At 33.6% G+C, this 24,691-nt stretch overlaps 2 protein-coding genes across 3 annotated transcripts in view; one reads left to right on the plus strand and one right to left on the minus strand.

Moving 5' to 3' along the window:
* The window catches only part of LOC132750164 (peroxisomal multifunctional enzyme type 2-like), a gene marked incomplete at its 3' end in the record, with an annotated part of 29,780 nt that extends 15,047 nt beyond the window's left edge, over window positions 1-14,733 (minus strand). The window contains 11 exon segments of one of the 2 annotated variants that reach the window (XM_060740107.1): window positions 833-1,011; window positions 2,068-2,133; window positions 2,941-3,057; window positions 3,659-3,781; window positions 4,269-4,333; window positions 5,017-5,101; window positions 8,650-8,718; window positions 9,311-9,370; window positions 9,905-10,012; window positions 10,929-10,982; window positions 14,607-14,733. In XM_060740107.1, the coding sequence (XP_060596090.1) occupies window positions 833-1,011; window positions 2,068-2,133; window positions 2,941-3,057; window positions 3,659-3,781; window positions 4,269-4,333; window positions 5,017-5,101; window positions 8,650-8,718; window positions 9,311-9,370; window positions 9,905-10,012; window positions 10,929-10,982; window positions 14,607-14,664 (984 nt within the window). 2 annotated transcript variants of the gene reach the window in all.
* Window positions 14,734-15,934: 1,201 nt separating this feature from the next.
* LOC132750166 (uncharacterized) overlaps window positions 15,935-24,691 on the plus strand; it is a 56,365-nt gene continuing 47,608 nt past the window's right edge. Inside the window, exons 1-5 of the mRNA XM_060740110.1 lie at window positions 15,935-15,997; window positions 19,297-19,479; window positions 19,956-20,112; window positions 21,265-21,369; window positions 24,355-24,451. Coding sequence (XP_060596093.1) covers window positions 19,322-19,479; window positions 19,956-20,112; window positions 21,265-21,369; window positions 24,355-24,451 — 517 coding nt within the window. The 5' untranslated portion in view covers window positions 15,935-15,997; window positions 19,297-19,321. The remainder of the gene's footprint in view (window positions 15,998-19,296; window positions 19,480-19,955; window positions 20,113-21,264; window positions 21,370-24,354; window positions 24,452-24,691) is intronic.

Consider the following 24,691-nt stretch of genomic DNA (forward strand, 5'->3'; position numbering starts at 1 on the left):
CCTTATTTCAACCTTAGGTGATAGGGTGAAAATACCCTGATATAGATTAGCAATGCGATAAAATACAAACAAACAGAACTACCATTTTTTCATCTAATAATCTAAAAACCCAACAAAATGGACACAATTTTTTTTGAAACAATAAAAAAGAATAGCTAATTAATAGAAATAGCCATATATTTTCAAGGTGGTGAGGGGAGGCTGGGAGAAAGGAAAAAGCACATTACTGGGTTGTTTCCCGGTTTACTTTTGTATTTTAATCAGTTGTATGTTACAGTGAAGCACTATGGCAGCCTATACTTCTATATATAATCTTATCACAGTACATGTATAGAATATTTTAGTACAGCGAAACTTTAAAGCAGCTTACCTTCAGATAAGCAAAAATAAATATAAATACAATCAAACCTGAGAAAAATGTACTTAGATTTTAGGAAAAGTAAAAAGATTCAAAGTTCTAATAATAATTTACATGTTATGTGCAATTAATGACAGATTTTTCAGTATTCATACCTATATTTCTATTGCGTTACTAACGCATAAAGCGCTATTTTTGCATATTTTGACATCTTTTTGGTAATTGACATGGGATAGGTGCCATTGACAATGTGTAAATTGCATTCTTTTGGTAACTTCACAATATTATACTGTTAAATACATTTTCAAATTTTCATAAAAATTAGCATGATTCTGGAGGCATGCTGCTTTAAACCCCATGAAATTTCAATTAATATTTTGAATTATGAAATTGAAAACAATGTTAGTCTATTATAATAAGGTTCAAATCAACAAAATATCTCCTCCTAGCATAAATCCATAAAGATTTTCATACCACGTTGATACCACCACCTGATGATGATGATGATGATGATGATGATCTAGAGGAAGATTTTCCACCTAACCCACCATCCAGGTCACCAAGGATACCAATCAGGTGGCGGGTCGACTCTGTTGTTGACTGAGGGTATGTGGCGTTGTCAAAGTCTGTGATGTCCTTCCAAGCATCTCTTACTGTAACATAGAAATATCACACAAATCAAAATCAAATTCACAAAATCCTCCAGCCGGCCTTTCTGGCTAAATGAACAGCATTTAGCCTAGCAAGGAATACTTTTTGTTCTTTATCTAATGCGGTATCTTCTAAGGGTGCCTTGTATTTGTAGAGAATTTAGAGAATACTAATAGATCTATTCAAGCCAACAAATATAAGGAAAGAAATTCATAAAAAAAAATTGTGATAAGACAGATCTTTCTGTTTTGGCGAACAGAATCTATACCTGAAGGGGGGTGAAAAAGGAATTTCAGGCATTTTTTATTTGCTGCACATACATACAATAGTAATAATAGTCATGTTGTTAACTATTACAGATTATATTTCCAAAAATAAAATTCTGATAAAATATTATTAAGGGTCCCTGCTTTTGATAGATATACGTACATGTTGGTACTATTTAAGATTTTACATGAAATATTTATTCCGAAGGTGAATTTTGATTTAAAAATAAGAGAAAAAATGTACTTTACATCACGGGAATGGTGCCAAAGTTTGGCACCAAATCGTGAACTCAGGGCACTGTAAGAAAAGTAAGGACATAATAAACTTTTCTATTGGTCAGATTCATATAAGTAATGGGGATTAGAATACATATGATAAGAATTGATATGATATGAAAATTTTTTTTCATCATCTTTTATCTTTAGAACATTTTCATTTACGACCTTAACATTACACCATTTTTCCATGAATTCCTTTAAAGAATAGCTGTTTTTCATGAATTCCTTTAAAGAATAGCTGTCTATACAAGGAAATACTTTAACCCTTACTATACTAAAGACCTTAAATCCCATCTTTAAATCAAGACAAAACCATTCATAATTTTAAGGGAAAATTAAAAATCATGTACTAATTAAATGGTGAAAAGTGCAAATCATGAAATCAGTCTCTATTGGTAACATGGTAGTAACATTTGATACCATCAGTCTAAGATATACTATAAACAAAAGCATGACTTTAAACACTTTAAAACATAAAATACTTTTCTTTGAAAACATAAAATTTCCTCCTACCTGCTTCTGGGGTCATTTTTGTTGTTGCTGTCCTGCAAACAGCCCCCTGTGTTCTTTCCCAACGCACTGAAATAGGTATAACAGAAACTTATTTTCATCTTAAAAGTCAAACAAGCTACAAATCATGTCATGTCTTTCATAAAGGAAGATTTTCTTATGTAAATAATTTTGGGGGTTTTGTTTGTTTGTGTGTAGTTTTTGGGTGTTTTTTCCGGGGGGCGGGGGAATTATTAATATAAGGACTTTTTTCAACCAATATTTTACTTTCATATATATAACTAGATCCTTTAAATTTCCTTTTACAGGCAGAGTAAACACTTTAACTATGCCTAATTTGTGTAATGAACTTGTCCTGCCTTTAATTTCTTCACACAGTCCATCAGTATTTGGAGGGTTTTATTATATTAATACTGTATCCAAGTTGCCAATAATTGAGAGTCAGGATGAGACAGTAAAAAGTGCAGATTGACTTTGTAAGGCCTTATAGATATTTACCTATAGCAATGGCCTTATACAACTTTTTGTATGGCAAAGGCTTAACAGATTTTTCATTACAACAAAGGCCAAACAGATGTTTCTGTACAACAAAGGTCTAACAGATTTTTTTGTATGACAGAGTATTTAATGATTTTTTTGTACGACAAAGATTTTACAAATATTTAGAAATAACATTTTCCCTAGCAAATGCTATGTTATTATACAATTACAGCTCTGGTTGTGAAATCGATATAAGAATACTACAGCATTAGCATTATATTTGTACTTTTTGGCATAAAAAGCTTGTTTTCGTCATGACCTAAAGTAACAGAACTAAAAACATTCTTCAATTAGCACACTTCAAACAGTAAATGAAGGACTTAAATATGTACGCACATTTGGAGACCCATCCAGCACCAACTTCAAACAGTCCACCAGTTTCCTCAGTATCTTCATGACATAGGTACGCCACCAGCGGTGCAACGTATTCCGGTTTTAACGCAGCAACAAGCTCTGATAAACAACAATTTTTCATATAATTTATAACAATCATTACACTATTATAAGACATAGAACAAATACAATCCTTACAATATTGTAAGACATAAAAACAAACTTAGATTAAGACATGTATGTACACACTGTAAGTATACAAACAGACCTAGAAAGTGTGACTATTCTCAGTGTTTGACAGTAAGTAAAGGAGCATAACTCTGTTAAAAAGGTAATTCAAAGTTAATGGACCTGTGCCTTTCAGGTGAGATAAACACAAAGAATGAGTTTCATGAACTTTTCAACCCATTTTCTGCAGTGGTTTTGGTGATACCAACCTGAATGCAAAATCTTAACCAAAGTGAGACACCAATGTTGGGTAGAGTACGACACATGTAGCTCTCCCTATTCTTCTAAGTGACAAGTTTAAAATTAAACAAACTATGTTTATTTACCTAATATTTATAAATTTTGCATAAAGCGATTTTTAGAAAATCTAATAAAATTTTGAAAACATCCAAAACTTAAAACATTCACAACCTTGAAAAAGCAATGTATACAGAAAATAATGTCAAAATTCAAAATTGTTGATAACAAATATACTCTATCATTATTTACACACCAGGTGGCATCACAGTTTCTGTCATTCTAGACCCAGCTGACGGGGCAATGGCGTTACATTTGATGTTATACTTCCTTCCTTCAATTGACAAGGTGTTACTCAATCCCACCAGGCCAAGTTTGGCTGAAAATTTAAAAATGAAATCATATATAAAGTAAACATTTAATAGTAAAAGAAATATAATATTCTTTACTTTAAATGGAATATATTTGCAATAATATTGATACCTAATATTAAGCAGTTCAGTGAATGCACAAAAAAATGTTATTTCATTCATGAACAAACAAATGTTATCTATTCATGAACAAACAAATGTTATTCTATTCAGAAACAAACAAATGTTATTTCATTCATGAACAAACAAATGTTCAAATGTTATTCTATTCATAAACAAACAAATTTTATTTCATTCATTAACAAACAAATGTTCAAATGTTATTCTATTTATGAACAAACAAATATTATTCTATTCATGAACAAACAAATGTTATTCTATTCATAAACAAACAAATGTTATTTCAAAAACAAATGTTGATCTATGTACAATTATCATTCACATGAAATATATACTCAGTATCAAAAAGTTTCACAATCAGATAAAATCATTTACCTGCACTATAATTTCCCTGTCCAAAATTACCATAGATACCAGCAGCACTGGAGGTCATAATGATTCTGTAGAAATACATGATGACACAACAGTTAACACCTTTGACTTGCTGAATTTGTGACATGAATTTGTCTTTATTTAAATTTTGGAATAGTCCATTCAAACTCCACATTTCTCAGTGATAGATAATTAAATAGAAGCACAATAGCAAAATAGAAAAAAGGGGAATAACTCTGCAAAAATTAATTTAACACTTATCTGCACTTTTGAAGTGGTGTCTGTTTACGGCAATTAACATGTACACGAACTTTGCACTGAATAACTTTTACAGCTTCTGAGAAAATGAACATTAACAAAAATGTTAACCCATGCCAATGGGAGGATCATGACAATAACTCCACTTTTTTTCTTCAAAAAGTGGAGTTAAAAATGAATCTACCAACAGTAAAGAGCCTGACCAAAATGGCAAACCTGTAACAAATAAGAGCTACTAACACGGCAAAAAGCTCAACTATTCTCAGTGTTCGGCAGCATAACAGCCTGGATATGTATCAACTCACAAAGAAATGAGATTTCATTCAAAATCCATGGCCGCTTTTTATTATTCTGAGTTCACAAAGGGCTAAAGGTCAGTCACACCAGTGCTGATATATAGGTAAGTAGAATCTTTGAAAACAAGTAAAGCTTGCATTTCATTCTTTTCCTTCATCATCTGGAATGTTTATTGAAAAAAATTGCAGTTTTTTACCTGCCATAGTTATTTTTCTTCATATGGGGCCATGCTGCACGGGTCACAGAAAATGATCCCCTTAAATGAACTTTGTGGATCAAATCTGAAAATTACAACAAAAAATAAATGAAAAAACATAATTATAAACTATACAAGAACTGTCGGAGGACAGTAACGCTTGACTTTTCGAAAAGTTGTCACAAGGGTGTTTCATTGAGTATAATAATGCTTACCTATATGAATACATAAAATTGTCCGAAAAGGTACAAACCATTCAGTAGTTATGGAGATACCAGCTTACACGCAAAAACTTAACCAAGAATTTTTATGTTAAAAAGGGGCATAATTATGTAAAAAAGCAAATCAGAGTTATCTGACTTGTGCCAATCATCTAATATAATCACAGAGAACAAGTGTGTGATGTTTCAATCCATTCCCTTCAGTAGTTATGGAGATATCAGCTTACACGCAAAAACTTAACCCAGAATTTGTAAGTCGAAAAAGGGGCATTACTATGTAAAAAGCAAATCAGAGTTATGGGACTTGTGCCAATCATCTTATATAATCACAGAGAACAAGTGTGTGAAGTTTCAATCCATTCCCTTCAGTAGTTATGGAGATACCATTTTACACGCAAAAACTTAACCCAGAATTTCTAAGTCGAAAAAGGGGCATAGTTATGTAAACAAGAGGGCCATGATGGCCCTAGATCGCTCACCTGAATTATCAAACTCATCCAAACAATTACCTAGACAAGCATTCTGACCAAGTCTCATGACAGGTGAGTCAAAAATGTGACCACTACAGTGTTAACAAGGATTATCCATATTTGAGCAGTGCGACCTAGTTTTTTACCCAGGTGACACATATTCAAACTTGACCTAGAAATCATCAAAACAAACTTTCAGACCAATTTCCAGGATACTTGGATCAAAATAGTAGCAACTAGAGTGTTAACAAGATTTTTCTATTTTTAGCTCCGGTGACCTAGTTTCACATGCGATTTCGAACTCATCCAAGCAATTACCTAGACAAACATCCTGACCAAGTTTGATGATAATTGAGTCGAAAATGTGACCACTAGAATGTTAACAAGGTTTTTCCATATTTGGGCGGTGTGACCTAGTTTTTCATCCAAGATGACCCATGTTCGATCTTGACTTAGAAATCATCAAAACAAACTTTCAGACCAATTAACAGAATATTTGGATCACAACAGTAGCCACTAGAGTGTTAACAAGATTTTTTCTATTTTTAGCTCCTGTGACCTAGTTTTTCATCCGAAATGTCCCATGTTCGATTTATTCCAGCAATGACCTAGACAAGTTTCCTGACCAAGTTTGATGACAATTGAGTCAAAATTGTGACCACTAGAGTGTTAACAAGGTTTTTTCTATTTTTAGCTCCTGTGACCTAGTTTTTCATCCGAGATGACCCATGTTCGAACTCATCCGAGCTATCACCTAGACAAGCATCTTGATCAAGTTTGATGATGATTGATGCAAAAATGTGACCGCTAAAGTGTTAACAAGGTTTTTCTATTTTTAGCTCTGGTGACCTACTTTTTCATCCGAGATGACCCATGTTCGAACTCATCCAAGCTATCAACTAGATAAGCATCCTGACCAAGTTTGATGATGATTGATGCAAAAAATGTGACCACTAGAGTGTTCACAAGGTTTTTCTATTTATAGCTCCGGTGACCTAGTTTTTCATCCGAGATGACCCATATTCGAACTCATCCGAGCTATTATCTAAACAAGCATCCTGACAAAGTTTGATGATGATTGGGTCAAAAATGTGACCACTAGAGTGTTCACAAGGTTTTTCTATTTTTAGCTCCTGTGACCTAGTTTTTCATCAGAGATGACCCATGTTCGAACTCATCCAAGCAATTGACTAGACAAGCATTCTGACCAAGTTTGATGATGATTGGTTCAAAAATGTGACCACTAGAGTGTTCACAAGGTTTTTCTATTTATAGCTCCTGTGACCTAGTTTTTCATCCGAGATGACCCATGTTCGAACTCATCCAAGCTATCACCTAGACAAACATCCTGACCAAGTTTGATGATGATTGGGTCAAAAATGTGACCTCTAGAGTGTTCACAAGGTTTTTCTATTTTTAGCTCTTGTGACCTAGTTTTTCATCCGAGATGACCCATGTTCGAACTCATCCGAGCTTTCAACTAGATAAGCATCCTGACCAAGTTTGATGATGATTGAGGCAAAAATGCGACCGCTAGAGTGTTCACAAGTAATTGTGGACGGCCGGACGGACGACGGACATTCACCGATCCTAAAAGCTCACCCTGAGCAAGCTCAGGTGAGCTTAAAAGCAAATCAGAGTTATGGGACTTGTGCCAATCATCTTAGATAATCACAGAGAACAAGTGTGTGAAGTTAATCCATTCCCTTCAGTAGTTATGGAGATACCAGCTTACATGCAAAAACTTAACAACAGGGACGCTGACGCCGACAAATGGGTGACTGCATTAGCTCAATTATTCTGCGAATAGTCGAGCTAAAAATGCAATAAAACAAGTAACAGTACAATCAGATACACAAATTTATGATTACTTTAGATTTAACTTTGCTATAAAGCTGTGTTAAAAAAAATAAATGTTAAATCTTTGGTGGGATTATTAGACAGAAGATAGAACTGTTGCTGAAAGTTAAAGTGGTTGTAAACATCTCATTTTTTTAAGGTTATTAAAACTGTCAAAAATGTACCTTTCCTTTTTCCAACAATATGTAATTTAGTATCATAATTAATTAGAGCCAAATAATATGGTAAAAAGATACTTTGAGAACACAGTTTTTTTTTCTATTTTAGTCAATTTTAAGCAGTCTTTATGGGCTACATTTCTTATAGATGTACTTATGTTAAATGTTATATTTATGAAATTATAGATGAACCATTCCATTAACCTTCAACAATTTGTCTCTAAAGTTTTTCATAAACCATTGTGCGTGACTTAGTTTACATTGAACTTCCACAGGTTCTGATATCTATTTTCCTGCTTCTGAGATTGATATCACCAATGGCTTGTTAGTTGTTTTGTATTGTTGGATTTTAAGTCATACTGACACTGTGACTTTTCAGCTTTATTGGTAAAGGAAGACCTCTGATGCATCTTCATGCATTATTTTATGCACAAGTTGACACATGAGATTACAAAAGAGTTACAATTTATACTTTAAATATAGGCTAGAAATCAAGCAAAAGAAAATGGTAACAACAAGAAATGAATGTTGGAGAGGGGGCTTATTATTTTGCAATTTTATTACCTGAATAATTGATATCAAAATCACATAAACGTAGAAACTATTACCACAGGATATGTTAAATGTTATTGAAATTTAACAAATCTTGATATTTTATTGATATGATTAAACACTGCACTCAAGATTGTGTTTTATATAAAGATTGACAATAAACTAGAATGCATTACCATTTTCTAAATTGATGACATGATTTTACAAGGCTATTTTCAAACTTTAGCCAATATCACAAACACACTAATTTTACAACAACTTTTTGCAATTACTTCAATGTGCATAAAAAATCTGCAAAATTTTTTGTGATGCAAAAATTATTCACTTTTCCAGTATTAAGTGATTTTCATGTTTTATTATTTACATACATACCCCAATCTAGGTCACTGATCCTGGCAAAAGATTTGTCTCGGAGAATACCAGCATTGTTGATTACAATATCTGAAAATATATATTCAGTATTTATTCACTTACTATAATTTGTTAACAACACAACACATTTAATATTCTCCAAAGTGGTAAAGTAGGGGTTACTGAACAAAAAAAAACATTATTCCTCCCTTTTCTTTTACTTTTTAGGGTAGATTTTAAGTATGGGTTGTATGGCGACTCTTCAGCTTACTGATAGAGAAAGACCTCAAAAGCTTTCTGTACGCATTATTTCAATTATTATTAAAGCAGGCATCTGAATAGGACATCTGACATTCTAGCAACTAGCAGTTCAGACAAGAATTGACATTTGTTATAAACTGCATTTCACAATTTATATCATTTAATTATATGCTGTGGTATAATTGAGAAATAATTTCCAAAATGTTAATATAGATTGTCCTTAAAATACTAATCAATATTGTGGTTTCGCCATATCAGTATGGAGTCAAGCCAGCCTGCACATCTGAGCCCATTGACAAGGTTATTTCTTTATTTTGAAAATGAAATCCCTAAATATTCAAATGGACTGTTCCAAATTCAAATCTGGTTAAATACATTATACAAAGTCAGCAGGTTAAGAGATAAGATACAAATTTTTTACCTATTCGTCCAAAATTCTGGATCGCTGTATCGACAAGTTTTTCTCCAAATTCTACAGAATCTACAAAAACATTAAAGGTTTACTTATTGCAGGAATAACCTCACTGCAAATTTGCATGACTATATCAAAAGTATTCAGGTATTCAGATTATATATTGACTCTTTTCTGTCACTAATATAGAGCCTATTCCTGAACATCAGCATTCTGTGAAAAAGATTCTTTACTATTATGGCTGCAAATTTTTTCTTCTTTTACAGAAAATTTTCTCTCTTTCTTTGTGTTATGATAGACAAACCAGTACAAATATAATGCAAACATTCAGCAGGCTTCTGATTGTACCATGTTCAGGGAGTGGCCTTACATGCCCAACAACTAAATAAACTACTAGTAACCTTTCATCAAACTTATTTTCGTTCAGGCATTTATATACTGTTATCTCAAAAAATAACACAAGACAAATTCTCAATTCAAAGCAGTTTCATTATACCTCATCTTTGAAATATGTGTATATGCTACATGTAAAATGTCAAATTTAACATTTCATTTTAGTTTTTCCCCAGTGCATGATTAAACAATATACATGTAATAGCTTACCATAGTTTGCAACAGCCTTGCCTCCCTTTGCTCTGATTTCCTCCACAACTTTATCTGCTGCTCTAGTGCTCTGACCTTCACCTTTAAAACTTCCACCAAGGTCATTCACTGAAAGTCAGGGTCATAATTATGATAATGCATAAGATCAATTAAAAGTTTCCCATAAATCATGAAAAACAACTTACCCACAAATTATAGAACCCTTAAGGAGCTCCACTGAGGTTCATGGCTGCGTTTCATAGAAAGTCCTAAGTGTATCTAAGTCCTACATGTAGATCTAGGACATAAAACTAACTTTAGGACTAACTTAAGACCATTTCAACATTCATTTTTGTTTTCAGTCAGATACTGTAGACTATGACATGTATGAGTAAATTCGTTTTCCTGAGAAAAGTTAAGAAATACAATAACAGACCTTTTTATTCACAATGAGTAAATGCCCATGAGAAATTAAAAGTCATAACAAAGGATTACATTATATTTGAAACACAAAAATTTCTCAATTTTGGTCTTAAGACTGATTTCAGACTGAGGACTTTCTATGAAACACAGCCCATAAGGCTAAAGACATATAATTCAAAATTGTTGTTTTTTTGTGTCAGTAAGACTGGTTGTTAGCCTGATCTGAGCTAAAAGCATTTAAATCCTTTTCAGGCCATTTGCACAATTAAAATGCTAATTATGGAAAAATATAGCATTGATTGGATATTTAGCACACATTATTTGCCCAGACTTCAACAAATTGTACACAATCTCTAAATAATATTTTCAGTCACATCATGTTAAAAAAACTCTGTGGAACCCGTTTAAAAACTGCTTAAAATTTTAAATACGGTATTTAAAATAAGGGTACCAAGGATTCACTGTTGATGGACATAACATGAAAGCATATGCAATGTGGCCAAAAAGTATCAAAATGCTTTCTTTAGCAAGTTTAAATAATATACTTTTCCATTCAAATTATGATCCTGTTCAATAAAGCAATCATATGGGAACAATAACTGAACAAATGAGATAAAATTACCAACAACAGCTGCTCCCCTGTCCGCAAAAAGCAAGGCATACTCTCTACCAAGACCTGAAATTATACAATGAGTATAGGTTGGTAACTAATCATTCTGTGATTTAAAAATTTTCATCAATCATTGGCTTTACATTCTTTAGAAATTCAGACTCAGAATAAATATTTCTATATAATCCAAGATCTAATATATAGAAAAAACATTTGGAGTTTTAAAATCTTGACTTTTTTCTCTCCCATTCCAAAACAAAAGGCTTACCTTAAAAATAGTGTATGCTGAATAGACAAACAAAATAAATTCTATGATATATTTGTATAAAGGTGTATTTACATGTACATTGATAAATATGAAATCTCTATTAATTTGTTAAGATTTCAAAGAATAATATCTTTAAGTTTGAAATTAATATACTTATCTTCTTACCCTTGCAACTAACAAAATAAATTATAGTCACCAATACATGCTAGCTAGAAAATTATTTTGATATCAAATCAACTAATATGTTAAGGAAAGATGAACCCCAATTTTTTCCTATTAGTTGCCATATATTTTTTTTTTTAATGCGTTTATTTAAGGTCGCCGCCCATGTGGGCGACCGTACACTCAAGTCGGGCCATCCTAGAGCGTCCCGCTGAGATTTTTTCGTCAATTTTTTCCATCTTTATTGGTGGAGGAAGACCCCCAGTGCCCCTTCGGGCATTATTTCAGGCACGAGCGGGCACCTGGGTAGAACCACCGACCTTCCGCAAGCCAGCTGGATGGCTTCCTCACATGAAAGATTTCGACCCGAGTGAGGATCGAACCTACAGCGGTGAGAGACCTGTGATCTCAAGTCAACGACCTTAACCACTCGGCCACGGAGGCCCCCAGGTGATTATTTTTCCATAGCAATTATACTTTATTATATAGGAAAATGATTTCATAAAATTTGGCATATAATTTCTCTTGTAAACTTTCTTATCAACCTTATTTTGAAATCAGAATACAGTTGCTGGCACAGAAGATTTTTAAAATAATATTTAATTGTTAAAGAAAACCAAAATACAAAGTGTTCTTTATTCCAAGACCTAGATAAAGAAAAAGACATCACTGACTTAATTAGGAACACTTCATTGGACCTGTGCAGTTAAGGAGAATGTCATGCAAGAACAAATTGTGGACAATGACATAATTATGCCAGACTTCTAACAAACCATAACAGCTCAATATATTTGACAATTAACTTTAATAGGAATAACCGTTTTACTGCAATAACTAAGCCTTAATTAAAGGTGACTTATCAAATATATTAACTTTTATAAAAAAATCCATGTTGCAATAATTGGTATATAATCAATTGGTAAAATGGTTTGGACAATTCACTTCATTCTTACTATAATACTGGGCAAATAATTGCAGTAAACTGTTAGAAATGTGATTTTGTTCAACAAATATTTTCTTTTTTGGAATCTGCATGACACTGATTCTAGGATGGTATTGTGCAGGGTATTTTGTGTTGGTAACTGAAACTTTCATTTGCAATTTGGATGACTATAAAAATAAACTGGGTTAAGAAACAAGAGCTGTCCGTAAGACAGCGCGCTCGACTTTTTTATTGCTTGCCAATAAAAAAAGTTTTTGCAGTAAAAGGCAATACAAGAATCTCTGTATTTTTAAAGTGAACAATGGCCATGAGCATTAAGATATTTAGTGAAGAATTATTTTACTGAATTGTGTGATACCCTTGAACACTGCAGCAAAGTTTGAAATGTTTAAGTCAAAAGAGGGCTGGTAAGAAAGAAAAAAAAACTGAGTTGAGCCTTAAATAAATTTAATAGTATTAAACCCACTTTGAGAGAATAAGGTATTTTTACGTCACTCAGAACACCTTGGTAAATGACATAATAACATAATTTTTCAAGAAATCTATGCCAAGGAAGCAGTATATTTTTGTACAATCAGCATAATATATAGATTTGACTTTGTATGTGAAAGTATTATAGTTACCTTATAATACAAGTAATAGATAAATTTTATCAAGCTTTTTTAGATGTTGTCAGTTGGTCACAAGTGGATCTCTTTCACACAGGCTGTGGGTGACTGGTTACTTTTCGTGGGTCCACTATGTAGATAATGCGTTGTAAACTGATATTTGAATTACATGAAGGAAGTTCAATTCATTATTTAATGCCGGGGCGAGTAGGATAGCTCCCCTTTTCATAGAAAAGTCGAGCTAAAAAGTGGACTGGTACTAAAAACTTAACCAAGATTCTAAGTCGATAAAAGGCCTTAATTTTTAAAACAAATCCTTGACAGAGTTACCTTCTCTTGCGTACAGATGGGGGTAATGATGTGAAATAGCATTAAAAGTTTCAAAGCAATATCTCAAAGGGTTAAGGCAATAAGTGGATTTTACCCATATTCAATGTATTTTCTAAGTCAAAAAGGGGCATAATTCTGTCAAAAACCTTGACAGAGTTATGTCCTCTTGTCTGTTGATGAAGGTCGTGATGGTAAACAAGTATGGTCAGTTTCAAAGCAATACCTCCAATGGTTTTGAAATAAAGTGAGGTGGTACAAAAAACTTAACCAAGCTCAATACACTTTCTAAGTCAAAAAAGGGCCATAATTCTGTCAAAAACCTTGACAGAGTTATGTACTCTTGTCTGTAGATGGAGGTTATGATGGTGAACAAGTATGGTAAGTTTCAAAGCCATACTTGTAATACTTCTGAAATAAAGTGGGGTGGTACGAAAAACTTAACCAAGGTGTGACGCCAACGCCGACGCCGACGCCACGGCGAGTAGGATAGCTCCCCTTTTCATAGAAAAGTCGAGCTAAAAATGAATTTCATGTCTCAAGCTGGTGTAAGTCTTGATGAAGTTGGAAGGAGTATGAATAAATACATGTAGTTTAGAGAGTAATAAACAGCTGTGATGTATACAAAAAGTCAAACTTTTAATAAAGTGATTTGAAATATCAGGAAGATCATTTATACATAGATAAGAAACAGAAAAGGTCCTGGGATCAATTAAGCTTTGGGCGTCACTTGAGAAGACTAATATACATGTAGTAATCCAACTAAAAGACATCAAGTTTATTCTGGACAGGCTATGTCTTTTTCTTTAGAAGATATGTCAATCTGTTAAAGCCAAGTTTATTGGGCTAGGGAATAGAAAATTGCAGTTGACAGAAAGGGAAGATTGTTAATGCCAAGTTAATTGGGCAAGGGAATAGAAAATTGCAGTTGACAGAAAAGAGATGTCTAATAATGACTGAATAATCTGAAATGTTCCAAGGCTTAAACTGTTTCAAATATCATTCAATATAATTGACATACCTTGGACCCTTGAGCCTATATTTCTCAGCATCCTACTTTATAACCCAGATCTATTTTTTAACTCAAACATTGGACTTTGCAATGGTTAAATAAATTATTTTTTTATTTTATTTTAAAATTAATGACTGGAAATGGGCAAAAATATTAAATGTTAGAAAAATATTAAGTTGGATGATCACTAATTCAATATCATACAAGATGATATCTGAATACCTATGCAAAATTTATGTGTCTGAACATTCTAAATCCTGACCTGTGCAATTAACATCGTAATAGACATCGTTTTTCAATAATTTTCTACAAATTAAAAAGATAAATATGGAGTTATTATGATGTAAATTAGAAATAGGCAAATAAATACCTTGCCCAGCTCCAGTAACAAGTACAACTTTTCCGTCATATCTCAAAGGACCGGCCATGTTGACAGCCAAACTGAAAGTAAATATTCAGTGACTTCAGGTTGAATATCACTAATTTTTTTCCTTCGCATTTTTTTTATAGTTTATATAGATCTAGCGCATTTGATATATCTAGAATTACTTGAATTACAAGTTGTTCATGGATATAGAAACTATTTTTCCTTTTTTTAATGTGCACTAGTTATTATATATTGCCAATGACGATGAAATTCGTATACAGTAAAGTACAGCTGGGACATATGTAATAAAATATATATACATTTTTGACCCATATTATATGTATTTCAGCAGTTACCTTTTATTTCATTTAAATTAGACTTTTATATACTGTAGATGGATACCGAAAATAAGCTATTTTCGCGAAAATAAGATCGCGGTTAGGAAAGTAAGATTTATTTTTGAAATAGTGCATTTATCTGTTAAAGTAATTTTGTAAATTATTTTTTTTATGCATTCTTTGAATGAATTTACAGCAAATTAAAACTTCAGAAACAAAAAATATAAAAAAGTGAAGTTTGAGCCGAAAATACATTGTACGAAACAGCTCAAATTGTTGTGTAAAGCGAAAATAAGAGTAATCCGGTCAACTCGTCCCGTGGTCAAATCGTCCCGTGGTCAACTTGTCACCATTTTGATCAACTCGTCCCCTACTTTTGGTCAACTCGTCCTCAAAGAGTTAACTCATCCCTGATATGGTCAACTCTTCCCCTACTGTTGATCAACTCGTTTGTGCTGTAAATATGGTAAATATCCCTATAATATAGATAAAACACATGTGAAAATAACCCAAGATGACAGCTATCTACATCTTTCTTATGCAACTTTTTAGAAAAAAAGGAAAAAAATCAATCTAATTTCTGTCTGCAAAATAGGATTTTTCTTAATTTTCCCTCACCACTCATAACATTTTTTAAACAAACATGTATAAGGTTTTGTAAATACTACTGCAGTACTACTTTTTAAGTATTAAATAAGTCAGTATCTTTCCCATTCACACCTTATGACAAGAGATTTAACGCGTACATCCCCTAATAATCTATATTGCACAGGAACTTGAAATTCTATCAAATAACCAATATTAATGATAATATCCAAATATACCCCCTATATACTATAAATAAACATACTGTATAGGGGGTATATTTTGGATATTATCATTAATATTGATAGAATTTCAAGTTCCTATGCTATATTGTTTGCAAAATCTGCAATATCCCTCTATGTTTAACTTGTCTACAATCATACAATGTCTGCAAAGTATACCGACCCTAGGTATAGTACCACTAAAAGTTGATAGACGCATGATTTCTCAAATTTTGATGAAGCAGCGTGTGTACGTTTTCAATTTTAAATGTGCTTAAACCATTTATTCATTTCTGACATATGCTTAAAGTAAATTAAAACTGAGTAGATATTTATTATGATTTATTCTGAACTAATAGTATTTTCTTTTTTTCCTGTTTAAATGTGTAATCAGTCTGCAAAATGTACATAAATTTACTCTTTGTCACAGAGACGTTTGGAAATTTGATGAGGAATCTCTGTTTACTAAATATCTCACACAACCCTATGCCTAATATATTAATATTACTCTGAAATAAAAATTTTCCATTGTATGTGCTTACTTAATGTGCAGTGTTCAATCTAGAACAAATTCCCAGGGGGCCCTTCGGGCCCATAAACTTTTCAAAAGGGGGTCATTTGAGAAAAAAGGGGGCCCACACTTAAAAGAACATCAAAGTCAAATAAGGTATTGTATCTTTTAAGTTACTTGTTCACGTACCATATAGACCAAAAACGGTTGCAAAATTCCAAAACAATCTACTCACTAAAAAAATGACATTATTTGAGAGTTCTGTTAGCGTTGATACAGGCTCAATTTTAAGAACTGATTGGTAAAGAAACGATGACATAATGTTCAAAGAAACATATGAATCTTATTTTAATGTTACCAGGGATATTTGATAATAATGTTCAGTTTTTTAATCAGCGCCCGATATATAAAAGAAAATTAGGTTTGTTGATGAAGAATATAAACTTACAATAGTCGCTAAAAACATTTACCCTTCTCAATATATATCCAAGTGAAAAACAAAGTGTCAACTGAACAGGTGCTAAGACAATGTATATTGACATACCGGTGCCTTTGATCTTTTGTCAGGGCAGCAGTTCTTACGTCACGCTTAAGATGTCTGCACTGATTAATGATATGCACAATGTTTTAGCGCCGACCAGCCAAAGACCAATCAAAGTTTATTTACTCAATTGTCAAACACTCCCTAGCCAATCGTGTTTGATTAGCTCCATCTTTAAGACTTTTTTAATTGGATGAAGGCGTGTTCGTAATAATTTATGCACACTTCTCTATAATTAACTTGCACTGTTTTCACAAATATATAGTTTTTTTTCTTCCGGAAAGTTATGACATATTTATTTGTTTTGACCGTGAAAAAACTATAACTACACGCACGTATTGGATTATCTGTGACGATTTGTTTTGTTTATAAAAACTGTGACTCAAAAGTAAGTAATAGTTACGGTACAAAGAACAATTCTACATAGTATTTACAGACCCCTGCCGAGAGAGCGTAGCGATCAAGGTTTTAAAAAGGTTACCGAGTGCGGTAACTATCTTACCAACATGCTTTTGTTTTTCCATACAAACTTCAGTATTGAATTCAGTATTTATTAATATTATTCACAAGAAACTTTTTTCAGAGATCGGGAAAGTCCCGCGACCTGCGACATAGTCGCATTAAAATTATTTTAGTCGCATTGATTAGCCTGCAGATACGACATTAGGTTGCATAAATAAACAATGAGGAGACATGCAAATTTGACCTGCAAGAAATTCAGCTAAAGCATGAAAGTCTTACTGTTTGTCAATCAATTAGCGGCATCAAATAAATTTCAAAGTGACAAATTTCTTTGCTCCGCCTACAGGTACAGTAGGCAGGACTAATTATCTGCATTAAACCAGTTTAAGCCAGTTATCTGCCAACACTACGTGGTACAAGTCAATAGCTATGAGTTAGCACCGTCAATTTTTTATGCTTTTCTGTTTGAAATATCATTAATATTCTGTCGAAAGCAAGGCATTCAGTTTTTAAATGTCTAAAATAATTTTCAAAAGTTAAGATTTTCCATGCATTAGTTGTTATTAAAGCATTAGCTTCCATTCTTCCATTGTTTGCCGTTTCTGTCAGACACATTCAAAACCCGTCGGTCCAAAAAAATATTAGATTAAAAAGTTCATTAATTTTTTTAGTATCTTCCTTCCTCAACAAAAATAATCCAAACCTTTTTGTGTTTAAAATCATGTTTGGTAACTTCAAACTTTATCCACAGAAAAAAAAATGTGTAACTATTTATAGTTGCACTGACAGAATAATCTGCGGTAAATCTAGGTCATGATAACCTGCCTTTGAAAACTTAACAATAACAAAGTGAAACATGAGCTGAAGTGATGTTTATTACATCACTACAATAATTGACAGGTCACTAGCCAATCAGATATCTGAAATGCATGACTTCTGTATGCTGTGAGTCCCTTTGATAAAAAAAAAGACAACAATGAATGCTACGTAGGAGCCATTCAGTGCAAATTACACATTACGTCATATATTACTTGATATGTTATGGAAAGGTACTTATAAAATATTGGATTCATTTTAATGATGATTCTTTTTACCTAATTTATCTTCAGCAAATAAACAAACTGCTTGACACCAAAAAATACACCAAAAAATAACAACAACACATATAATGTTATTATGTATATTAAACCATAATGTTCATTCAAATAGGACCAAATTATTTTGATTCAAGTGGTAAGTCTGTAATTGTTGATGAAATTTCCTACCTACCTACTTACCCAATTGAAATTGGCCAGTAAGAAGTGGCAAACAAGTACATTGTAGCTATTTTTTCCAGGGTGATACTATGTTGCATGAGAAACAGATACAATATTGAATGTGTCCAGAATACATATTTTAATTAAAATTCAATGGTTTTTTTTTTCCAAATAAATTTTTAAAACTTTGTTTTATACAGGGTCTTTTACATGTGCAGCTACATTTTACTTGTCATGGATTGGAAAAGTCAAAATACACATTTTAGACCTTTATCGGTACTTTATAATCATTATGAAAAACATGTCTCATTAGTTTTGAAAAATGTCTCATAACTTTTAAAAATGTCTCATAAGTTTTCCAACAGGTGGAGACATAGTCTCATCTGCAAAAATTCTTTCCCGATCTCTGTTTTTTATGTACTTAATCAGGTTTATAAAGCATTCTAATGTCATTTAGGGCATTTTCTATGAGTGCGCCCATCGGGCCCACAGTTGAATTTGTTTTGCGCCGGCGGTCTTTTCAGGGGGTCAATGGCGCAATGGCGCGCTCTAGATTGAACACTGAATGTGTAATAAATTTTAAAATCAGACATTAAATCGCCCCAAACTAGCCGTTTAAAAATGGCTAAATTTGTATTGTTTTAGCATTACATTTTACTTAGATTTTACTTAAAGATAAGGGATATAACTCGTATTTTTTCACTCGATGAAACTTGTGCCAAAAATTGACTATGGTCTGAGACTTTGGATTTGAAATTTTCTTGTTGATTTATTCTCAGGAACCAGTAACAGATTGTTTTAGAAATGGATGAGCTAACAGAAGCTCTTGCCACTAGTTTCTCTGTGAGTACAGATCCTAACAGTACAGCTGCACCACATCCCAGGTTTTCCGAGTATAAAAAGAAAACGAGTAATGCAGATCAAGATGCCAGAAGAAAAGAAATTCTTGAACAGCAGAGAAAGTAAAAATACATGTATATTTAAAGTGTTCAGTTTTATTAATTGCACAAGTCAGTTCATAAAGTGGCGGCATGCCCGAGTTGTTAACACGTTTGACTAGTAATCTAATGATCACTAGCTGCATGGGTTCAAACCCTGTCAGAGGCAACTGGTTGTTTCCTTGAGCAAGAACTTTTACACTCATTGCTCAGTACTGGTTGGTTCCAGGAATGGATTTGAAGGAGTGTCTATTAGCATATAGCTTTCTACACAATCAAACTAAAATAAATTCAATATAAACCAAAAGTTTCTTTGTTGTTAAAACAATTATCGTGGTGTTCTGGCATCACACACTTTGGGACTTAAATCAGGCTGGTGTAGATTAAAAAATAGGGGCATATCTGTGCCAATGTTACAAACAGTATCATTTATTGTTTAAAAGGTGTCTCATAACAAACTTTGTAGTGCAATATTCTATATAATAAAACAATTGTTACAGTCGGAGATTTGACTACGCAAATCATGCGCGACGATTGGTTGATGATGTTTGGGACAGTGCTGATGATCTTGATGATGATGATGGACAAGTGGCTATGGATGAATCACAAGCACCAGTCAAAAAAGCGTATAAACCAGGACGATACTATCGTAATCAGGTATCTTTGTCTCTCTTACCTTTGTCTACCTTTTTATGTCTGAATAAAATTGGGAAAAAAAACCAACAAAAAACTAAAAAAACAAGATTTGAAAAAAAAATTGTCTCTCTTACCTTTGTTGATCTTTCTGTGTTTGGATGAAATTCGAAAAAAAACAAAAGGAACAAGCTGAAAAAATATTTGTAAACATGATTAAAGTTTAGATCATACTCAACAGTTGAAAGAATGGGAAGAGTAATTGTACTCGCAGTTTGGTTTGGGTCATACTTTGGGTTATTTTTTGCATGCAAGTTGGTATCTTTAAAACTGCATAAGGGATTGGGTTGAACTTATATGCTTACTGAAGAGCATAATAGGTCACTGTCAAAGGCCCATATCTCTAACATGGATTCTGACAGAATAATGGCACTTTTGAACTGAGAAAATTCTACAATTTTCTGTCATGCACTGGGAATAGTTGTGCATTACTGTCTTAGCAACAGTTCTTGTTGTACCAGTTAAAAAAAGCAATAGAAATCAACAGAAATATTTATGAAAATTATGTAGTGAGATAGCTTTTCCAGCTATATTTGGGTAAGGCCCCTGGCTTAAAATGGGGAAAAATATGCTGTATATTGGGAAATAATTGAAAACAAAAAAATGATGAAAAACTTCTTTATACATAACATTTAAGTTTTATTCATGTGTATAATCATACAGCCTTTGCATTGATATAAAACATTTCCTAACAATTTGGCACTAAGTCAAAACTAAGAATAACAAATTTAAATACTCTGCATAGGTAAACTGGGGTTTATGTTGTGTGATATCTATTAGATACAAGATAGTTGGGACGTCCTTGGCAAAGGTTGTTGTTAACAAGCCACTTGCCACTCACAGCTGTAGGTTTGAATCCTAACAGAGACTCTGGAGTTTTCATATGAGGAAGCTATCCAGCTAGCTTATGGAAAGCCTGTGGTTCTTCCTCCACCAGTAAGGTGGAAAGTCGCCATATGACATAATTATACTGTGTTGGTGTGACATAAAACCCAATCAATCAATCATTTATTATATAGTCAAACATTTCAGGGCATATACTGGCAGTAGCTTTTATTTCTTTGTATTTTAAACTCAATGTCAGTAAAATTGAATGTTTTTTTTTCTTATCATCAGTTGATGTTATCAGAATGGATGGTTGAAGAACCGGATGATTTTGAGGAAGACTGGTTGATGGTGATGTGCCCATGGGGCAAAAGATGTCTTGTTGTTTCAGCCAGGGTAAAATATTACATTTAATATAATTTTTACCATGCTTTATATGAGGGTGCTGTAGAACTAAAAGAATCACTCTGTTGGCTGTTAAAGGAACTCCACTGAGGTCAAAAAACCTAAAAACATAAAATTTGAGAATCTTGCAAAGCATATAATTATAATGGAGAAATCTGCAAAGGATAATAACAAAATATAATAAAAAAGAAATATATGGATTTTTGTGCAATTCTAATCTGATTTTTGGGACATTTTGGGCAATAGATAAAAACGTGGTGAGGAAATAGCTGAGACCTACATCAAACGGTACACAAATATCAGAAAAATATTTTAAGTCCTGCCATGCCAAAATACCTCTAGTGGAGTCCCTTTAAAGTTATTGCATAGGTACTAACACTCACAGCCTGTGCTACTAGTGTTGATCCAGGTCAGTCTGCATTGTGCATTTTGTTTAATTGTTTTTTTCATTGAGGCACACTCTGAAATGTTGGTTGCTCAGCTTTATAATTTTGATGCTAAAATCCGTTAAACTTATAAATGTACATGTATTGCAATGGAGTTCAAGAGTTACAAGAGTATACAAAGAAAACTGATAAGGCTAACTTTACCATTATCAAGAACTGAAATATTTTAAAAATACTGTTAAATGTTTGGCAAAAAAAGAAGGCAACAAGGAATGATAAGATCCATGTTAACCCTTTCCCCCATGAGCATATTGTGAAAAATGGCCGTTTTCACTGAAAAGCCTCCTGTTACAAGTTCAAACTGCTGTGAAACTATGAAAAATGCTTCAATACTAATCAAACTTGGCACAAATGTTGACTGGACCATTGCCTTTGTAACGACATGCTCAGTCTTAAATTTCCTGTTACCATGGCAACGAGGGGACATCTCAAAATTGCCAAAAATCACTATTTTGCCTCGATTTTTTCCATCAAAATTTATTTCAAAGTGCTGTAACTGCTCAAGGGATTGAGATAGAGTCAAAGGCTTTTCAGCGTTTGTTAAATGTTACATTATGATCGACCTGGGGTCATTTTTAGCCTCTCACAAGTCCAAAATTTTCTTGGCGATGAGGGGGACTCCACCCCCCTTCAAACCCCCCTAACAGAAGGGGGCACATCCCCCTTCTGGCAACCCCCTGATGTATCTTTTGGATGAGGGGCGGCGCCGAAAAAGTGCTCAATTTTTTAGCAACATTTCTCAAACGAATACTTATGTTGGGGGCCCGATTAGGACATTTTTTTCACTATTTGAGGCCTAAAAAAGGGGGGGGGGGTCGAAAGTGCGTTGTTTTGCGTATATATGTGGTAAAGGGTTAACAAAAAATGATGAAAAACTTTGGAATCACCTAAAAACTAGTTTTTCCATGTTCACATGTGGTCTTTCACCTAATTTTGGTGAAAAATTGTTGTTTTGTAAGATTTATAATTTTTCTAGGTAAAGGTAACCCTTTCCCCCATGAGCATATCGTGAAAAATGGCCGTTTTCACTGAAAAGCCTCCTGTTACAAGTTCAAACTGCTGTGAAACTATGAAAAATGCTTCAATACTAATCAAACTTGGCACAAATGTTGACTGGACCATTGCCTTTGTAACGACATGCTCAGTCTTAAATTTCCTGTTACCATGGCAACGAGGGGACATCTCAAAATTGCCAAAAATCACTATTTTGCCTCGATTTTTTCCATCAAAATTTATTTCAAAGTGCTGTAACTGCTCAAGGGATTGAGATAGAGTCAAAGGCTTTTCAGCGTTTGTTAAACGTTACATTATGATCGACCTGGGGTCATTTTTAGCCTCTCACAAGCCCAAAATTTTCTTGGCGATGAGGGGGACTCCACCCCCTTTCAAACCCCCCTAACAGAAGGGGGCACATCCCCCTTCTGACAACCCCCTGATGTATCTTTTGGATGAGGGGGGCGCCGAAAAAGTGCTCAATTTTTTAGCAACATTTCTCAAACGAAAACTTATGTTGGGGGCCCAATTAGGACATTTTTTTCACTATTTGAGGCCTAAAAAAGGGGGGGGGGGTCGAAAGTGCGTTGTTTTGCGTATATATGTGGTAAAGGGTTAACAAAAAATGATGAAAAACTTTGGAATCACCTAAAAACTAGTTTTTCCATGTTCACATGTGGTCTTTCACCTAATTTTGGTGAAAAATTGTTGTTTTGTAAGATTTATAATTTTTTTAGTTAACCCTTTCCCCCATGAGCATATTGTGAAAAATGGCCGTTTTCACTGAAAAGCCTCCTGTTACAAGTTCAAACTGCTGTGAAACTATGAAAAATGCTTCAATACTAATCAAACTTGGCACAAATGTTGACTGGACCATTGCCTTTGTAACGACATGCTCAGTCTTAAATTTCCTGTTACCATGGCAACGAGGGGACATCTCAAAATTGCCAAAAATCACTATTTTGCCTCGATTTTTTCCATCAAAATTTATTTCAAAGTGCTGTAACTGCTCAAGGGATTGAGATAGAGTCAAAGGCTTTTCAGCGTTTGTTAAACGTTACATTTTGATCGACCTGGGGTCATTTTTAGCCTCTCACAAGTCCAAAATTTTCTTGGCGATGAGGGGGACTCCATCCCCCTTCAAACCCCCCTAACAGAAGGGGGCACATCCCCCTTCTGGCAACCCCCTGATGTATCTTTTAGATGAGGGGCGGCGCCGAAAAAGTGCTCAATTTTTTAGCAACATTTCTCAAACGAAAACTTATGTTGGGGGCCCAATTAGGACATTTTTTTCACTATTTGAGGCCTAAAAAAGGGGGGGGGGGGTCGAAAGTGCCTTGTTTCGCGTATATATGTGGTAAAGGGTTAAGAACTTGACTGTTACATATCGGAAACAGGTTTGTATAGATGTAAAATCTAGAAACACTACTAATGTTTAACAACAAAATAGAATGACTCACACTACAGAAATATTGTTCAAAACTACTGAAAAACCTAAAATAAATCCGTTATTTAAGTATTATATATTCTGTTCTAGGGTGCTACAACAGCATATGGTAGGAATGGATACAGAGTCAACTCATTTCCTTCACAACTTCCTGGAGGTAACAGACATCAGAAGGGAAGATATAAGGGTACTTATGTTTATTTGTAGAATTTTTTTTCTTAGAATACAGTAAGTGTGTTTGATTTGGTTTTACATCTCGCCAACAGTATAGGTCATTTGGGGAGGTTCATGCTTTACTGATGGAGGAAAACCTTAGATACCCTTCCATGCATTATTTCAGGCACCTGAGTAGAACCACCGACATTCCGCAAGCTAGCTGGAAAGCTTCTTCACATGAAAGGATCCAAAGTCACTGTCAGGATTCTAA

Source organism: Ruditapes philippinarum, unplaced genomic scaffold (genome assembly GCF_026571515.1).
Source record: "Ruditapes philippinarum isolate M1 unplaced genomic scaffold, ASM2657151v2 ctg1651_1_1_1_1, whole genome shotgun sequence".
NCBI lineage: Eukaryota > Metazoa > Mollusca > Bivalvia > Venerida > Veneridae > Ruditapes > Ruditapes philippinarum.